This window comes from Chlorella variabilis (assembly GCF_000147415.1).
Source record: "Chlorella variabilis unplaced genomic scaffold CHLNCscaffold_14, whole genome shotgun sequence".
Taxonomy (NCBI): Eukaryota; Viridiplantae; Chlorophyta; class Trebouxiophyceae; order Chlorellales; family Chlorellaceae; genus Chlorella; species Chlorella variabilis.
In genome coordinates, this window is record NW_005435074.1 from 581,409 (window position 1) to 597,771 (window position 16,363).

Here is a 16,363-nt window from a genome sequence, read left to right on the forward strand (position 1 = left end):
ACGCACGGCAGGCTCGGCGGCGCCCTCCACTCACCCCAGCCTCCCCCGCCGGCGCTCGCCTTCCTTCCCTCCCACCCCCCCCGAGCGCCCCCCATCCCCTCCCCCCTGCCACCCCTCCGCACCGCCGGCCCCCCCCCACCCCCCCACCACCCCTGCCCCCACCTGAGCTCATTCACATAGTCGATGTGGCCTGCCTCCACCCGGATGCGCACATTCTCCAGCAGGTGCATGCGCATCAGCTGCGGGGCATGTGGGTGGGTGCACACGTGTGTGTGTGTGTGTGGTGGTGGGTGGCACACGGCAATGCGCAAGGATGGCAGGCAGGAGGAGATCGGCGGGGCTCGGTGGTGGTGCGAGGCAAGGAACAACAGCGCCAGCAGGAGAGGCTGAGATGAGTGGATGGCGCTGCCGCACCTGCAGCGCATGGCCCTGCGCCACCTCTGGCAGCGCCGCCAGCGCGGCCCGCTCCCGCGCAATCTGCTTGGCCGCCTGCTCCAGGGACGTGCCGCTGTCCGCCTCCTCCTGCACCTGCAGCCAGCGGCAGCACGCCTCTCGGCAAGCGGCGCACCCAGGCCACGGCGGGATCGAGCGGTGCGACACCGAGGAGGCAAGCAGCGCCAGTGCATCACAAGGCGCAGCGCGGCAGCGCGCCTCTGGCGGCAGCTGGTAGGCGTCCAGCAGCTGGAGCAGGCACGCGTTGCCGTCGCCCAGCGGCTCCAGCAGGCAGCTGCCCCCCACCAGGTCCACGACCTCCGGCGACAGCACCACCTCGCCTACACACACCACACCGCAGCACAGCACACCTCAAATGGTGGTGGTGGATGGATGGGATCACGCACGGCGAGAGGCATGCAGGGGGACAGCGCAAGCAGCGCATGCCAAGCCCAGGCCGACCGGCTGGCCGCCACCACGGCGCGCACCTGAGATGGCATACTGCTCAGCGGTGCGCAGCTGCCAGATGGGAGGGCGCGGCCGCTGCGGGTCGCCGTCGTCTTCTGCTGGCTGCGGCGGATCGCCGATGAAGAACTCCCACCGCTGCGGGACCGGGGTGGGAAGGCAGGCGGGCGGGCGAAGCGCGCACCTCGTTCGGGAGCGCAGCAGGCATGGGAGTGGCGCCATGCACGTGGCAAGAGCGCAGGCTCAGCAAGGCACATGGCACATGTGCAGCCCCAGCCAGCCCAGCAGCCATGCATGCCCGCGATATGCCCTACCGGCAGGCCGGGCACGTCTTCAAAGGCGGAGTCCTGGCCGCCTCCCACGTGGAACGCGCACGCGGTGCCGGCCGCCACCATGACCTTCAGGGACAGCAGCACCTGCTGCTGCATGGCGGGCCCCTGGGCCGGCTGCTGCCCGCCGCCACCTTCGCCGCTGCGCACGTCTGCCTGAACCAAGGCAGATGGAATGTATGCTTGTGGCAAGGTGGCGCCTGCCCAGGCATCGCCTGCACTGGCTGGCGGCGGGACATGCGCATACGTGCTGCCCTGCAGCAGCGCTGCCGCTGCGGTGGGCGCGACGCCAGATGCCGCGCCACCATAGGAGCGCCGCCAGTCACGGCTGCCGTGGCTGTGCCGCGAATCGTAGCTGCGCCGCAGGTCCAGGCTTCGATGCATGTCCTGGCCGTGCCCCCCAAACCGACTGACGCTGGGGGGGCTGCATGACGAGGGAGAAATGGTGCCGGGCAGGCCCAGGCCATCTGCAGCACAGAACACAGGAGGCGGGGCACGAGCTGCAGGTGGGTGGAGGACGCACAGCAGCGCAAGCTGCTGACCACCTCCTCAACACAGAGCACATCTCGGGAGCGATGCGGGCAGGCAGGCAGGCAGGCAGAGGCCAAGCTGTGGGGTGCGCTGCGCCACTCACTGGACAGCTCAGCCAGGCTGGCGGACCACGGCGCGAGGCTGGCCCCGCTCATGCTGCTGTCCTGGCAGTCTGCCACGCTGGCGTCGCCGGCCTGCGCCACGTGCTGCGCATCGGGCGAGCTGCTCACGCTGCGCCCCCGCCAGGGCCCGGCCGCGGCGCTCAGCAGCCTGCGCACGACGGACGGGCGGCGCTTGAGCTGGGTGGTCCAAGCCGCCGAGCGGTTGCTTGGCGCCGCCGCCGTGCCCCAGTCGCCGGGGCCTCCCTGGTGAGCGCTGTCATTCAGCAGCAGCTGCGTGGCAGCTGCAGAGGTGGCCGAGGTGAAGGGCTCCAGGTCCTGGCTACTGCCCATGGCTGCCGCCACATCGCTGGCATGCTCGGCATGCTTCTCCAGCTCCAGCGCCGAGCCCGAGGGCACAGACGCTAGCTGCTGCATGCCCTGGGCAGGCTTGCTAGGGCTGCCAGCCACAGACCTGACCGGGGCTTGCTCCCCCGACCCGCTGCTGCTGCCGCGTGCAGCAGTGAGGGCACCTGCTACAAGGCATGCACGGCAGCCAGGTTCAGATCCAGGTGTTGTAGCATGAGGCAGCGGCCAATGTCAAATCAACGCAGCGGATGCAATGGAAGATCACCAACCAGTCGTGCATGCAGCCTCCCCCAGGCTGCTGCCACGCACCTGGGCCGCCGGCGCGCTGGGTGGGATGCGGTGGTGGGTCTGCCTGCTGAACCATCTGGCGCTGATGCTCCGCTGCGATGCTGCTCAGCAGATCCCCCACATCGGGTGGGGCTGTGGAAGTGCGGCTCACGGGGCGCAGGCCGGTGCTGATGCCCGCTGTCTTTGCCAGGCGAGCGTGGGGCAGCGAGGTGCGCCGGTACTGCGCCAGCTGCTCCTGGTACCGCTGCTCTGCCGCCTCAGCAGTGCCGGCAGCGGATGGCAGCTCGGGCGGCCGAAGCGCCGAAGCAGGTCCTGCCAGCACCACCAGCTCTGCCAGCGCCTGCTCATGCAGCCGGCGCTCGCGCTGCAAGCGCTCATCCGACGCATCCCTGGCTGCGCCCGCTGCCGCATCCCCGCCGCTGCCAGATGTGCCGGCCGATGCCTCTGGCCCCATCATCCCCTCCTGCCCCTCTGCCGCTGGCGCCCCGCCGCTGCCCTGGTGTCCGGCCTGCTGCAGGCTGCGGCCTGGCAGGACGCCGGGCGATGAGCTGCGCGACAGCCGGCTCATCACCGCAGACGCAAGGTTTCTGCCCTGCCGCACAATGGCGCGGACCGGTGAGAGCGGCGACTGCGGCAGCGGCTCAGGTGCCGCAACCGCCTTGCCCTCGCCGGCTGCCAGGGCGCCGGCTGCCTCTGCCAGCAAGCGGCCGTCGGGGGAGGAGTTGCAGCGCAGCAGCCCGCTGCCCATGCTGCTGCTGCGGCTGATGTCTGGGCTGGCATCGAGGCTACCGACAGCAGCCAGCACAGCAAATGCGCTGGCTGGGGCCTTGCCCGAGGCGCGCTGCACGATGCTGGCGCTGGCGCTGCGCAGCCGGCGCTGCGGGGCAGCCGCAGCCTTCCCCAGCGCCGACGCAGCCGCCTTGGCGCTGCTGCCGGCCGCCATGCTCGCCATGCGCGCCCCACTGCCGGCAGCATGGGCTGCCACTCTCGCGCTGCCGTGCGCCACAGACAGCGCCCTGCCGGTGGGGCGCGCCAGCAGGTTGGGAGCCGCCCCTATCATGTCCTGCGGCGGCGGCAGGGTGGCAGGCACAGTTTCCAGCATGTATCGCTGCAGCGGGGGGCTACCAGCCAGCATCCAAGCCCAGTCAGCAGCCCGACCAGTCGGCCAAGCAACTCCGCCCATGGTCGCACCTTGATTGTGTCAAAGTGCTGGTGCAGGCGCCCCTGCCCTTCGCCCGTCGGGGTCCCAGCATCAGCCGCCGCCTGCCTGTACGCATCATCCTCCGCCGCCCAGCGCTCCGCGGCGGGGATGGCGACGACCTCGCCGTTTGGGAGCATGCGCATGGCGCCTGCACGGCATGGGGCAGCGTGAAGCTCGTGAAGTTATTGGCATCTGGGCATGCAGTCGGCTCCCCACAATTCTCTGGTGCTGGCAGCCGGGAGGGCGCAGGGATGCCAGCTGCGCACCGAAACGTTCGGTCAGCTCTGCGCCGCACGTCACGGCACGCAGGGTGGCCGCCGCCAGGCCGCCATCGTCCGACCCTGCAGCCAGCCCGAGAAGCAGAGCGGTGGCGGCAATGGAGGCGGCACGGGAGGAGAGGAGAGCACAGCACTTGGCTGAAGGGCGTGGCACCGAGTGCCATGCACCTCGTGGTTTGTGCGCCCCGCTCTGAGCAGCCCCGCCGGTGGGGCACTCACCCGCCACCTCCGCCAGCGTGGGCACAAACACCACAATCATGCAGTCCCCGGCAAACTTCTCCACGTCGCCGCCGTACAGCAGCAGCAGGTCGATCACCTGAGCAGGGGGGGGCGGGTGGCAAGGGCATGCAGCAGGCGTGTGGTGACTGGGTGGGGGCAGAGCAGGCACATGCAGGGGCAACATACATGCATTGGCATGCACCACCGGCGCCAGGGCACCCAGGCACCCCAACGGGCATTCGAGGGAGGGGCTTTCAGGAGGTGCCCACCTGCGTGAAGTATCTGTTCATGCACTTGGTGAGCAGCTCCACCCCCGCGCTGCCCTTGGCGCCCAGCGTCTCCGTCAGCGCCGTGAAGCCGCTCACATCGGCCACCATCACGGCAGCTGCAGTGGAGGCACACTGGTGCGCGTGGGAGCTCATGCTCACGATGTGCGTGGGGTGACACCGGCAAGCTTGCGTGCCTCGTGGCGTGGCAGGCGTGCCGTGCCGCCTCCCACCCCTCACCTGGGAAGGTGTCCATGCAGGGACGCATCACACGGCTCAGACTCTGAGGCGGCGCCGCCGCTTTTGAGGCGAGAGCCTTGCCTATGCTGTCGTGCACAGGGCTGCAGGGGGCTCGCACACGCAGGCAGGTGGCAGCGGGTAGGTGGCGAGGCGCGCAGCACATGGCAGGCATCACAAGCTGCGCATGCCACTGCAAGGCTCTTTGTGGAAAATGGAGGAGGTAATTGCAGGAAGGTAATTGCATGCCACTGCAAGGCTCTTTGTGGAAAATGGAGGAAGGTAATTGCAGGCGCCGCACCTGCCGTCCCCAACCAGGCTGCTGCCCGGCGGCGGGTGGGACCGCAGGATGTAGCGCCGCAGCATGCGGGGCACAAAGGGTGCCAGCATGGGCCACATGCGCGCTGCAGAAGAGGGAGGAGGGGGGGGGGTGCAGCAGCTGCTGAGCTGCACAGCAAGGTGCCAAGCGAGACCATGCACTGGCAGGGGAAGCCCGACAGGCAGCCAGCCAGCACGCCACAGCCACGTCGGCGGCGGCCGCACCCGCTGCCCGGGCGCGGTAGGCAATGTCAATGGGCGAGGGGCGCAGCGCGCGTGGCGAGCTGAGGAGGGCCGTGCTGGCGGCGCCATCGTAGGACCAGGGGCGGCCCCCAGCCAGCCGCACCGGCGGCGGCTCGCCTGGCAGCAGGTCCAGCTGGTCCCAGGTTGTGGCACGTGGCCGCTCCCCCTGCGCCCCTCCTCCTGGCGCAGCATCCGCCGGCTCCGCAGCGGCGGCGCCCGCTGCCTCCTCCGCCCCCGCCACGCGACTGCTTGCGGGCGGCTCCAGCGAGGGCAGCAGCCCGCTGAAGGGGGCACTCGGCCCTCCCGGCTCCAATATTGCCGGTAGTGAAGGGGAAGAGCCGCCGCCGCTGGCACGTGCATACCGCATGCCATGGGGAGCAGGCGGCAGGGGCGCATGCCGTGCTCCCGCCCCAACCTGTCCCTGCTGCTGCTGCTGCTGCTGCTCGTCTGCCGCTGCCAGGCCAGCCTGCGGGGATGGCCCAAGCCGGACCGGCACCAGCGGGGTGCCGCCGCTAGAGCTGAGCCCGCAGGGCAGGCTGGCAGGGGTCCCCGGCAGCGACCCTTGCTGCTGCTGCGGCTGCTGGTACGCGGCCGCAGCGCCGTGCACCGAGCTGCTGCTGGTCTCCAGGTGCAGAGAGATGGCTTGGCTGATGGCCACCCGCAGGTCCACGCCCCGCGGGGCGCTGACCACCGGCAAGTCGCCGCCTGCGGGGCGCACCGGCAGGCACAGGAGGAGCAGGGTGAGGTGCGGGGCACGGGGCAACCACCAGCAACGACTGGTGCCACCCAGGCGATCGCAGCAGCGGCGGCAGCCTCCAGGGCGACATGCGCGCCGGGCTCTGGTTCGGGGCTGTCGCAAAACTCCTGCTCAGCCCTCTGCACCGTGCCACCGCTGCCTGCGCCCTCCAGCCCCCGCCCCACCATCTGACTGCAGGTCCAAATGGTGCAGGCCGTGCTCCATCAGGTCCAGCCCCGGCAGCAGCACGCGGCACTGGCTGGGACCATTCCGCGGCGCGGCGTGGTACAGCTGCAGCGCAGGGGTACCGCGTGGTGGGGTGGGCAACAGTGGTGGTGGCGCGCGTGGGTGGGTGGGGCAACGGAGCAGGCTCCTACCAGGCGAGATGCGTTGGGGCCAGGCGCCAAGCGCAGCCGGACCCGCCCTGCTCATCCGACCGCGCCTGCCCTACCTGGCTCATCACTGACTCCAGGGTGACGCTGGACTTGGTTGAGCCCGCCTCCGAGGGGCAGGCCGCCTGCATGGAGGCCCGCACGCTCGCCGACGCCTCTCCGCCGCCGCTGCGCAGCGAGGCCGTCTCGCTGCCGCCGCCGCTGCCGCCGCTGTGCCGCAAGCATGCCGAGGGTGGACGGCTGCCAGCGGGGGAGGGTGGCCGCTGCTGTGGTGCTGGAGCGGGCGCCCCACTGGGGCTGCCGGCATCACTACCATGTGCCATGCCGTCGAGGCAGCTGGCAGCTGTAGCACAGGCGCTACTGCTCACGTTGCTGCCGCTTGGGTGGGCTTGGGTGCCTGCTGCTGCAGGCACCGCAGGGCCTGGCTCTCCCTTCCCCTGCTGCTGCCGCTGTTGGTGCGGCTGTGGCACGCCGGACGAGGCAAATGGGCTGGGCGCATAGTGGCTGCCTGCGCAACCGTCTGGTCTGCCCGGTTGCAGCGGCGGCGGCAGCAGCGGCGGCGGAGCTCTGACCGTTGTCGCCGGTGCCCCGGCTGGCTCCTCTGTTTCCGCGGCGTCCATGTCACCCAGCCACCGCCAAGCTGAAGGGCTGCGGCGTGCGCAGCGTGTCGGTCATCTTCGACCAGCAAAGCAACCCCCACAGATAAGCGGTGAACAAAGTTGTCTGCAGCCCTCGTTTTGCAGATTTGTGTCGTGCAAAGCGCGCTTCAGTCCAAGAGCCGGGTGTGTTGGGGTGATGAGGTGAAGCAAAGACCCCCCAGCGGAGACTGTTCAGCTCGTGATCAAGGAGTCGCAAGGATTTGTTATGGCACGGAAGGTGAAGCACAGTCTGCCAGGTCATGCCCCCGCCCCGCCGCCAGGGTGTCAGCAGGAGTGGCGCTCACATATGGCGGATGTGTTTCACAGGAGTTAAGCAAAAATGGACTGTAGAATACGATTGAGGAACAGGTAGCAAGTGTAAAACAGGATATACTCAGTTTTCATAAATGTCAGAAAGAAAGGGAGTTACATGAAGCGCACCTTCGTGTGCTGCTGGATGCGGCTCCCTCATTGGAACAGCTGTTCAGCTGCGTCGGCATACATTTCTCGCGCTGCAAGAATGAGCTCGTCGATGTTCTCTAATGAATTGTGCAGGTTGTCGGGTGTCGTCTTCTCAAATGCCACCGGCTCGGTGCCGCTGCGGATGCCCGCCACCAACTCTCCCCGCTCCTCCGGCGCTAGGCCAAGGAACTCAAACAGCCGGTCTGCGGTCCTGGCCAGGCCAAAATCAAGAATATCCTCATACGCCAGCATGAGGGTTGTGTGTCGAGCCGCGGCATATCGGCACACGTCCAGATGCCGCCTCGACGTGTTCAAGCGCTCCGCCAGCGACTCGCGGAAGGTGGGCACATCCATGCGCCATTTGGCGGGGATGGTGCAGTTGTGGCCCGGCACATGGCTATAGGTCTTGCACAGGCTGGCTAAAGTCAGGGCTCGGTGCTCAGAGATGACAGCCTGCAGGCGCAAGGCACAGCCCGGTTACGTCTCCCGCTTGCAGGCACAATGCTTGGAGAAGGGCCCCCAGCCGCCACCACAGCTTACCTTGACGTCGTTGCGGCGGTGGAGGCAGAGGACCTTGGGATGCATTCCTGCCAGCACCTTCCAGTGTGGGGTGCCGGGCGCAAACTGGGCCGTTCTGGTGTTGACCTTCATCCCCACCCACCGCAGAGCATCGTACTGCTTCTGCGGCACCCTGTCACGGTGCACCTGGTTGTGCAACCAGCGCTCATACACTCGGCGGTAGCGCCCTTTTAGGTAGAAGCCCTCCACGTCCTGCTTGGGCACCCAAAACTTGGGATGGTTGTACATCTCTCCCACAAACAACACGGAGGGGTGCCGGTTGAGAACATCTGTCAGGATGCTGCTCCCTGTTCGCCCAACCATCAGCAAGACAACAGGCTGCGGGTGTGCTTGTTTTGTGCTGGTCCCTGCCGCCGCAGTGTGGCCAGGTGCCCCTGCCGCTGTGGCGCGGCCAGGCGCCCCCGCCGCCGTGGCGCCCGGCGAGGGTATGCAGCTGGGCGCCGTGCCGCGAAGATAAGACCACGCCAGGGCCGTGCACAACATAGCGACCGCCAAGGCGAAGACGCTGAGCAGGACGGCGCGAAGCGGCCGTGGCTGGCCGGGCTTCCTCACCAATTTGGCCATGGCGGCCCCAGTATAGAATCAGCCATGCAAGGTGCCTCGATGGATCTGCTAAAACTCAAGGCGTCTGAAGTACCCTTCTGATGAAGTACAGGGTGGCGGGAGCAAGGGGACGAGGTAGGGGCTTTGAGGAGGCCTAGCGATGGGTGGAGGACGAATCGGAGGGACTGGAGGGATGGGAGGGTCGCCATGGCCGCAGGGGGGAGGGGGCGGTCGCGGGGGTGGGCGGCAGCAGCGGCAGCCGGTGGGAAAGCAGTACCTGCCTGCACCCTCCTCCCTCTTCCAGCCTATGTGCGATGTGTGCTTCCCACTGAATTCTCTCCCCTCACCGTTGATTCAGGCACCCATTTTGCTGCACCGGCGGCGGCGCCGCTACGTGGCGCGTAGAGGGGGGCCAGGGGTGCTGCGAAGCTGGCCCCCCGCTGCCGCTTGATGGGCCGCATCCCCACCACATTACAAGGGCGGGAAAATATGATAAAAAGTCAGCCTAGCCTACAAGTGGTCCAGCCACCGCGCCTCGCGCCTCAAGAGCACTCCACCTCCACGTGGCCCTTCTCATAGCAGTAACCCGGGCGGGATCTTTCAAGAATGCAGCCCGCCACGTTAGCTTCGCTGCCCCGAGGGCACTCAATACTGAGGGCCAGCACCGGCAGCTTGCCGCCGCCGTGCCGGGTGGGCGGCGGGGCGGCGGGCTCGCCGTCGGGGTTGGTGTTGTACTCCGGCCGCACGCCGTGCTGGTAGCCAAGAGAGCGGCATGTCACGTTGGCTTCCCTGTCTCCAAAAGAATCCCAGTTGCGGCAGACCACACCCCAGCCGCGTCCAGGAACGCGAACTTCCAGTCGCCCCGCACGCACGGTGGGCGTGCCGCCACTCGTGAGGCGCACGCCGGAGAGGGTGCGGGATCCTGCAGGCAGCGCCAGGCAGGGGCGGCGCGGGGCCAGGCGGCTGCGGCGTTGGGCACGCTGACGCAGTGCGAGAGATTGCAGGGGCGGGGCAGCTGGGGCGCAGCCCGCCATTCTGTCGGCCCGACGGCCGGGTCCCTGCCGTTCACCTGCCCGCCTGCTCACCTGCGCAAGCCACGCCAAGCGTGTCGGGCCTTGGCCCTTCGTCGCCTGCCCGCGCGAAGGAGCACTTTTCCAAGCTGGCTTCGCCGCCCAAGCACTTGGGCAGCCATATCAGCGGGGTGGCGGTACCATTCACACCGTACCAGCCGCTGAAGCGGGGTATCCCGCCCCCATAGCCCAGCGCGCGGCAGACAACTTGGGCAACGGCGGGGGCCTCGTCGTCGTTTGAAACGAGCATGGCTCCCCACCTGCATGCGGCAGAGATGGCTGGGGTCAGGGAGGCGGGGTGCATGTTGGGCTGTGGCCAACACGTTGATGGTGTTCCTCCATATTTCTGGCTGGCAGGCATGCTTGCTTGTGCTTGTGTGGGCTTAAAGTCTGGTAAAGCAAGAACTAGCTTGCAACATAGACTCCCCGCCGAAACGGGACGGGAACCGGGCGAAAGCAGAGAAAGCAATAAAACAGGGGTGGAGCAAGGCGACATGCAACGCAAGCAGCTGACAGGGCACGCATCGAAACGTGTGTATGACTGGCAAAGTGGCATGGCGCATTGGGGAGAAACGCAACGGTACGGGAGCATGGGCTGGCCAAACGGCAGTGCGGAACGCTAGGTCACTAGAAAAGCAGGGAAAGGCGCACTATGTATGCAATGAGGGCAGCCCCGGCTCGGGGCCGTTGAGAAAGCAGTGGGCGGGAGGGGGGAGGCCCCGGTGTGGGCGGGCCCCATCGAGGGGGGATGGGGCGCGCAAGCGGCCAGATGGGGCGGGGCGCGGGCGGCAGTGGAGTCCTGCGGCTGGGTGGGATATAGGGCAATGAGCGTTGAGCAGTGTGCGATGAGCAATGAGCAATGAGTGAGCAGCCCCTCCCTAAACAAAGTGAAGCGCAGGACGGGGTCCGGTGGATGGGAGGCAAGGAAACGCGGGGGGTTGCCACGTGCGCTACCGCCGCCGCCGCAGGCAGCACCCCTGCGGCGGCGGCAGCGGCAGCAAGCCGTGGACCCAAACGCCGTGCCGCCGCCGCCGCAGGCAGCACCCCTGCGACGGCGGCGGCAGCAAGCCGTGGACCGAAACGCCGTGCCGCCGAGTCCCGTGGCTGTGGCCGTGGGCTTCTGGCAGGAAACTACGGCCGCAACTCGGCAGCACGGGGGCGTCGCAGCGTGCCCCCGCCGCCGCCGCGCTGCCCCCCGGGCACGGCGGCGGCGGCAGCAAGCTTGGGCCCAAACGCCGTGCCGCCGAGTCCCGTGGCTGCGACCGTAGACCGTGGGCCGGAAACTGCGGCCGCAGCTCGGCGGCACGTGGTTCTGTTCAAATCGCCAAGCGTGCAGCAGCGCCGAACCACGCTTCCCGGCCTCGGCGCATGCCTTCAGGGGCCCCCTATCGCTGGGCACACCCCTCCAACACCGAACATGCGCCCGGGGGGGGAGGGCGGCCCGGGCTGCCCAGGCCAAAGTGGGCCGCCCTCGAGCAAGAGGCGGCCGGTCTGTGTGCTGAATGAATGAATGGATGCGTACTACTCAGGCATGCACGGTAGACCTGCATATGCTCCTGTCTACCACCGTAGAACCAGCATTGTCATTAGAAAGACAAAAGCAGGGTGGGTGAAGCAACTCGGCGCGCCAGCACGCCCAGCATACCCTGTACACCCTGACATGGCGCGGCAGCGCCCTGCTACCTGCATTGCCTGTTGCGCACCTTCCGCGCATCTTCACCTCGACTCGCCCCTCCCTGCTTGTCGGCCCCTCAGCCAACCTAACCTCCTCAATGGATTGGGAACCTACAGGTGAGAAAGCGTTGTTTTTTTCAATCTCAATGCTTAGAGTGCAGACTGGCAGCAAGGTATGTAGTGCGAATGCCGCGCTGAGCGGTCCTCGCCCTATCTCGCCAGCCCTGCACCTCCCAACAGCTGCCAGCAAGGCCGTGCCTCGCTCACCCTTGCAGGCCACCCCCACCGGGTCCACTGGGTCCATTGGGGCCACAACGGAGAAGGGGCAGTCCCGCAGCTTCCTTGCCCCTGTGCAGTTCAGGCCCATGATGAGCGGAGGCAACGCGCCGGACCCGTAGTAGTCGCCGTAGCGGAGTGCCCCGCCTTTGAGCCCCAACTCTTGGCATACGAGGCGAGCCATGGGCAGACTGTCGTCTGTCCACTCGCGAGCAACGCCCCACTTGCCATTCAGCTTCACCTGGAGGAGGGGTGAGAACAGGGTGGCTAAGATGAAGGTGCACCAGCAAAGGAGGGAAAGGCGCAGCGATGTGCCGCTTATGGGGGCACCACTCCGCTCTCAGCCGGCTTATAGCATTGCTAGCATTGCTAGCACGGTAGCCTGAGGGGGGCTTTAACCTTCAATCTCATCCGGTTTCTCAACCCATGCCCACGGGCGCATTTTTCATTCTGTCTGGCGTGAGGGCAAGTTGTCCTGCCCTGTGCACGCCCACCGCCCATTCATGTGCTTTACCACCCACCTCCAGCCGGCCCTCATAAGGAGTGGAGCCGTTTTCCAGGCGTACATCGACAATGTTGTCGGCAACGCCTGCGGCAATGGGCACGCACGCCAAGCTGGGCAGGATCACATATAAATCGCCGCCTGCGCAGTGGCTGCTGGGGGGCGTTGTTCACTGTCTGTGGGCTCTCACCTGCACAGGCAACGGCCAGATGAGTCTTGCAGAGGCCCCTTTCAGAATCTGCGGATGTGGGCTGGTTCAGGGAGCAAGCCAGCAACGCCTTCTCCTTGCCGGTGCAAGCGACTGTTGCCACGGCAGGCATGGACGAGTTGGCATACATTCTATAGCGCTCTGCGCCGCCGCGCAGCCCCAGCTGCCTGCAGGGCGGGACGGCGGGCACAAGTGCAGTTTGCACTTGCACATATGTGTATACATGTATACATGTATACAAGGCTGACCCGTGCCGAGGTGGCGTGCCACCCACCAAGCCAGCAATGAGGGCATGCTGAGCTGAGGGGTTGCGGGGCGGGGTGGCGCGGAGCAGGCCGAAACATGCAGGACTATGCCGGCCCCAACAGCAAGTGCGTGCAACAGTGTGCCGACTGCCTGCCCTGCCCTGCCCTGCCCTGCCACCCACCTGCAAACCACCTTGCCAACTCCCACAGCCTGCACATATGGGGCTCTGTCTTCGCAAATGGGCCGCCACTTGCGCCCAACCCACATCTCTACCCTCCCTGAAGTCGATGAGCGGCCGCCGGCCAGCCGGAGGGGCGGCTTGGCATCTGAATGCACAGGGGTGGATTGGAGGGCAAAAGGGGTGGGGCAAGCTAGGGTTGGTAAGGGCAGCCGGAGCAGCCGTTGCTCCGCGGCGGTAGCACATGTGCTTGTACAAGGAGAGCATAGCCTTCCACCCGCTTCCCACCTTTACATGCAACGCTGAAATGATATGGCTGCTCATCTGGGGAGCTCCCCCACACGTTCACACATGATACGTTGGTGTTGGTGAAGGAGCAGGCAGAGAGGTCCGCCTCCGTTCCTGAGCAGGCCAGATTGTGGACGGAGGTGCTGTTGAGGCTGGGCGTGCCGTAGATGGGGCCCTGCAGGGGATGAGCTGAGGGGTTGTTCAGTGTGGTGTGCGTTGGATGCACTAAGGAGCACGAAGAAGCACCCCTGCCCCCCTTAATCCAACTGGCCAGGAGGCGCACGCGCTGTCCGAAGCCGCAAGCACAGCGGCCACCCAGCCAGACGTCACCACCCTGGCAGCCCGCCTGGGCAGCCCCATCACACCGGCAGAAGTGGCAGCCTTCGCCAGCCAGGCCAAACCGCGCAAGGCGGTTGCCGGTGAGCTGCCGCCGTGGTTCCTCAAGGCCGCAGCGGAGCAGCTGGCCCCCGTGCTGGCCGCCGTCTACACAGCATGGCGGCGGGTGGGGCAGCTGGCCACCCCTGACGCGCTCAGCATCATCGCACCCATCATCAAGCCCGGCGGCGACCCCACCAGCTGCAGCAGCCTGCGCGGCATTGGGCCCCGGCACGATCAGGCCAGCACTAGCCCTGCAAAACAGCGACATATGAGCGTGACATGGGGTCTATATGCCTCAATTCTGCAGCGTTCTCGCTCAAACAAGTCCCCACCCCTTCGTTATGATGTCTGGCACCCCAGCAAAGCGGCGGCCAGGGCATTCATACGCTTTGAGTGAACATCCCTGGGCTGGTAGCCACGGGCCTGGGGTGTCACGGTGTCACGCTGGGTGACAGGAGCCCTCCCGCGCCCTGCCTGGCTCGCGTGCTGCGCCCAAGTCACCTCCTGGCTTGCAATTGGACCTGTTTAGCCACTGCAAGGCCTCCACACGGTCCATGTGGTGGCGTGGTGGGGGCCGTGGTGGCCATTCCTGGCCATGCTGGCAAGTTGCTGTGCAAGTGCTGCCACAGGCCTGGTGCTTCCTCATACGGACCCAGGGAACATCAGTGATGCCGTCTGAGGCGGCAGGAGGGGCGCAGGCGGTAGCAGGATGCTTGGCTGGGGGGCCGCTGTCAACGGCCAGCCGGCGCCGCCGCCCTCGTGCCGCCCCACCCTGGCCTTCACCCAGCTGCACCCCCACAATCCCCTTTCTTGTTGGCCCAAGTGTTCCATTGGTGCTGACAGGATGTCAGGGAAGCAGTGGGGTGGTTGATGGCGGTCAAATGTTGCGTCTTGGGGTGCTCATTGCCGCCCACGGGCGGGGAGGCGTGTGTGGGCACTCGCGGCGCATGCCATGGAGTGTGTCATTGGTTTCCCTGGGGATTACCTCCCCACAGACCCCTCACTGCCATTATTAGTAACTTTGGTACCTCCTGGAAGCAAGAGAGGGCGCTCAACCTGCCCTGGTAGAGGCTGCCTGCCATGAGCGCCGCTGCGCCGTCGCCCCCCAAAGTGCCGCGTCATTCCACACACATTTCCCCGAATGGAATGCACACTGGGCCTCCTCTTGCCTTCTATTACGCTTCATAAACACATTGAAGCGCTGCTGATGCCCTTCCACAAGTCTCCGTGCCACCCACCCATAGCCATTGCACCGCTGCCATGTGTGACGCCCCGCCCCTGCAGCGGCACATGGCAGGCTGCTGACCTGTGCCAGCAGCCGTTGCAGCGCGGCGCCGCCCTGCCAGAGTCGTCTACACTGCTAATGAACATGTGGGCACGCTTGCATTGCCAAAAGGCCGCGGCTGCCGCCATGCCGCGAAAGAGATGGCGCGAGCCGGCCGGCGCAGGGCCTGCTGTTGCTCTCAAACAACTCTCCGTATGCTATAAGGTGGGAGAGGAAGCTTAAAACGCGAAGAACGATGCAGACATGGCTGAGATCAGGCCACATGTCGTTTCCCTGCTGGACTGATCGTGCCGGGGCCCCATTGCCATCGGCACCATGGCCGCCAAGCTGTACGCCGCCATCCTGGAGCAGCGCATCTCAGACTGGGCAGAGGCCAGCAACTTCAGAGCAGCAGGGCAGTTTGGCTTCAGGCGCCAGCGCGGCACAGCGCAGGCAGCACTCGTGCTGCGCGCACTCCAGGACCAACACCGCCTGAGAGGCCAGCAGCTGTGGGGCTGCTTCGTCGACTTCAAGCAGCTCTGGCAGAAGCTGGCGGCACGCGGTGTGGACACAGCCTGGCTGGCGGCAGCGCAGGCGCTGTACAGCAACGTCCCCATGTCGGTGCGCACCTCAGCCGGGCTGTCGCCCTGCTTCCAGGCCGTGACAGGCCTGAAGCAGGGCTGCCCCCTCAGCCCCACCCTCTTTGGCCTCTACATCGACGACCTGGAGGAGGAGCTGATAGCGGCGGCGCGGCGTGGCGAGCAGCTCGACCTCCCCAGCTCGACCTCCCCAGCTCGACCTCCCCAGCGACCTGCAGCAGCCAGCGCCTGTTGACCTCGGCGAGCTGGGGGAAGCTGCGCAGCGCTGCCAGCTGGCGCAGCTCCAGGAGGCGCTGGCGAAGGGCGGCGCCAGCCGGCTGGAGCACTATGTGCACAACGTGGTGGGCGCCCTCAACCTGGCGCCCGCCATGTTTGGGCAGCGCGAGACCTACCTGGATGCAGTACGGCGTCGGCAGGACCGCGAGGCGCTGGCGCAGCTGCGCACCGGGTCGCATTGGGGCGCGGAAGAGACCGGCCGCTGGACGCGGCGCCCCCGAGAGCAGCGAGTCTGCCCCCACTGCCACGACGGCATTGAAGATGCCCCCCACATGCTGCTCACCTGCCCCCTTTACGCCCCGCTGCGCCTCAACTTTCCTGACCTGTTTGCTGAGCCCCATCCTCCCCACCGCTTCCTCCGCCAGAAACCGTGCCGCCTCGCCGCCTTTGCTGCCGCCTGTCACCAGCGCTGGCTGACCGCCACCGTTGCGCTACCTGCAGTCCCGCCCTGAACCCCCACTCTCATGTCCACCCCCTTTGCTCTTACCGCACCACACCTGCTCCACGACATGCAGTACTGCCTGCCCGCTCACACACTAAACGCTCGGTGACCTGTCAGTTGGCCTGTCCTGCCTGTTGTTCTACTGCTTCATCCCTCCTTGCTCGAACAACAAAGTCTGTGCTGCAAGCTTGTTCTTGCTGAAACCAGACTGTAAGCCCACACAAGCAAGCAAGCCAGCATACACGGACCGACCTGCGGGGTGCCGCCCTGGTAGCCCAGGGACCGGCAGACGGCGCGGGCCACAGCTCGCGCATTGTCGGCGCCAGCCGACACGTTCC

At 66.9% G+C, this 16,363-nt stretch overlaps 3 protein-coding genes across 3 annotated transcripts in view; all 3 read right to left on the reverse strand.

The window, feature by feature from the left end:
• CHLNCDRAFT_53186 (hypothetical protein) overlaps window positions 1-8,645 on the reverse strand; it is a gene marked incomplete at both ends in the record, with an annotated part of 18,339 nt that extends 9,694 nt beyond the window's left edge. Inside the window, 18 exons of the mRNA XM_005846403.1 lie at window positions 163-239; window positions 415-773; window positions 921-1,035; window positions 1,212-1,382; window positions 1,464-1,693; window positions 1,861-2,388; window positions 2,534-3,575; window positions 3,704-3,861; window positions 3,980-4,054; window positions 4,211-4,307; window positions 4,480-4,595; window positions 4,717-4,817; window positions 5,015-5,117; window positions 5,257-5,979; window positions 6,196-6,301; window positions 6,462-6,642; window positions 7,543-7,955; window positions 8,043-8,645. Of these exons, the coding sequence (XP_005846465.1) occupies window positions 163-239; window positions 415-773; window positions 921-1,035; window positions 1,212-1,382; window positions 1,464-1,693; window positions 1,861-2,388; window positions 2,534-3,575; window positions 3,704-3,861; window positions 3,980-4,054; window positions 4,211-4,307; window positions 4,480-4,595; window positions 4,717-4,817; window positions 5,015-5,117; window positions 5,257-5,979; window positions 6,196-6,301; window positions 6,462-6,642; window positions 7,543-7,955; window positions 8,043-8,645 (5,198 nt within the window). The remainder of the gene's footprint in view (window positions 1-162; window positions 240-414; window positions 774-920; window positions 1,036-1,211; window positions 1,383-1,463; window positions 1,694-1,860; window positions 2,389-2,533; window positions 3,576-3,703; window positions 3,862-3,979; window positions 4,055-4,210; window positions 4,308-4,479; window positions 4,596-4,716; window positions 4,818-5,014; window positions 5,118-5,256; window positions 5,980-6,195; window positions 6,302-6,461; window positions 6,643-7,542; window positions 7,956-8,042) is intronic.
• A 521-nt stretch (window positions 8,646-9,166) lies between these two features.
• On the reverse strand, window positions 9,167-9,944 carry CHLNCDRAFT_135642 (hypothetical protein; the record flags this gene model as incomplete). The annotated part of the gene is made up of 2 exons (XM_005846404.1): window positions 9,167-9,546; window positions 9,710-9,944. 2 exons carry the CDS (start codon window positions 9,942-9,944, stop codon window positions 9,167-9,169), a joined length of 615 nt encoding a protein of 204 aa, XP_005846466.1.
• A 1,574-nt stretch (window positions 9,945-11,518) lies between these two features.
• On the reverse strand, window positions 11,519-12,867 carry CHLNCDRAFT_135643 (hypothetical protein; the record flags this gene model as incomplete). Its single annotated transcript, XM_005846405.1, has 5 exons — window positions 11,519-11,530; window positions 11,655-11,885; window positions 12,166-12,233; window positions 12,337-12,521; window positions 12,782-12,867. The coding sequence occupies 5 exons, from the start codon at window positions 12,865-12,867 to the stop codon at window positions 11,519-11,521; spliced, it is 582 nt and encodes a 193-aa protein (XP_005846467.1).
• Window positions 12,868-16,363: the final 3,496 nt, after the last annotated feature.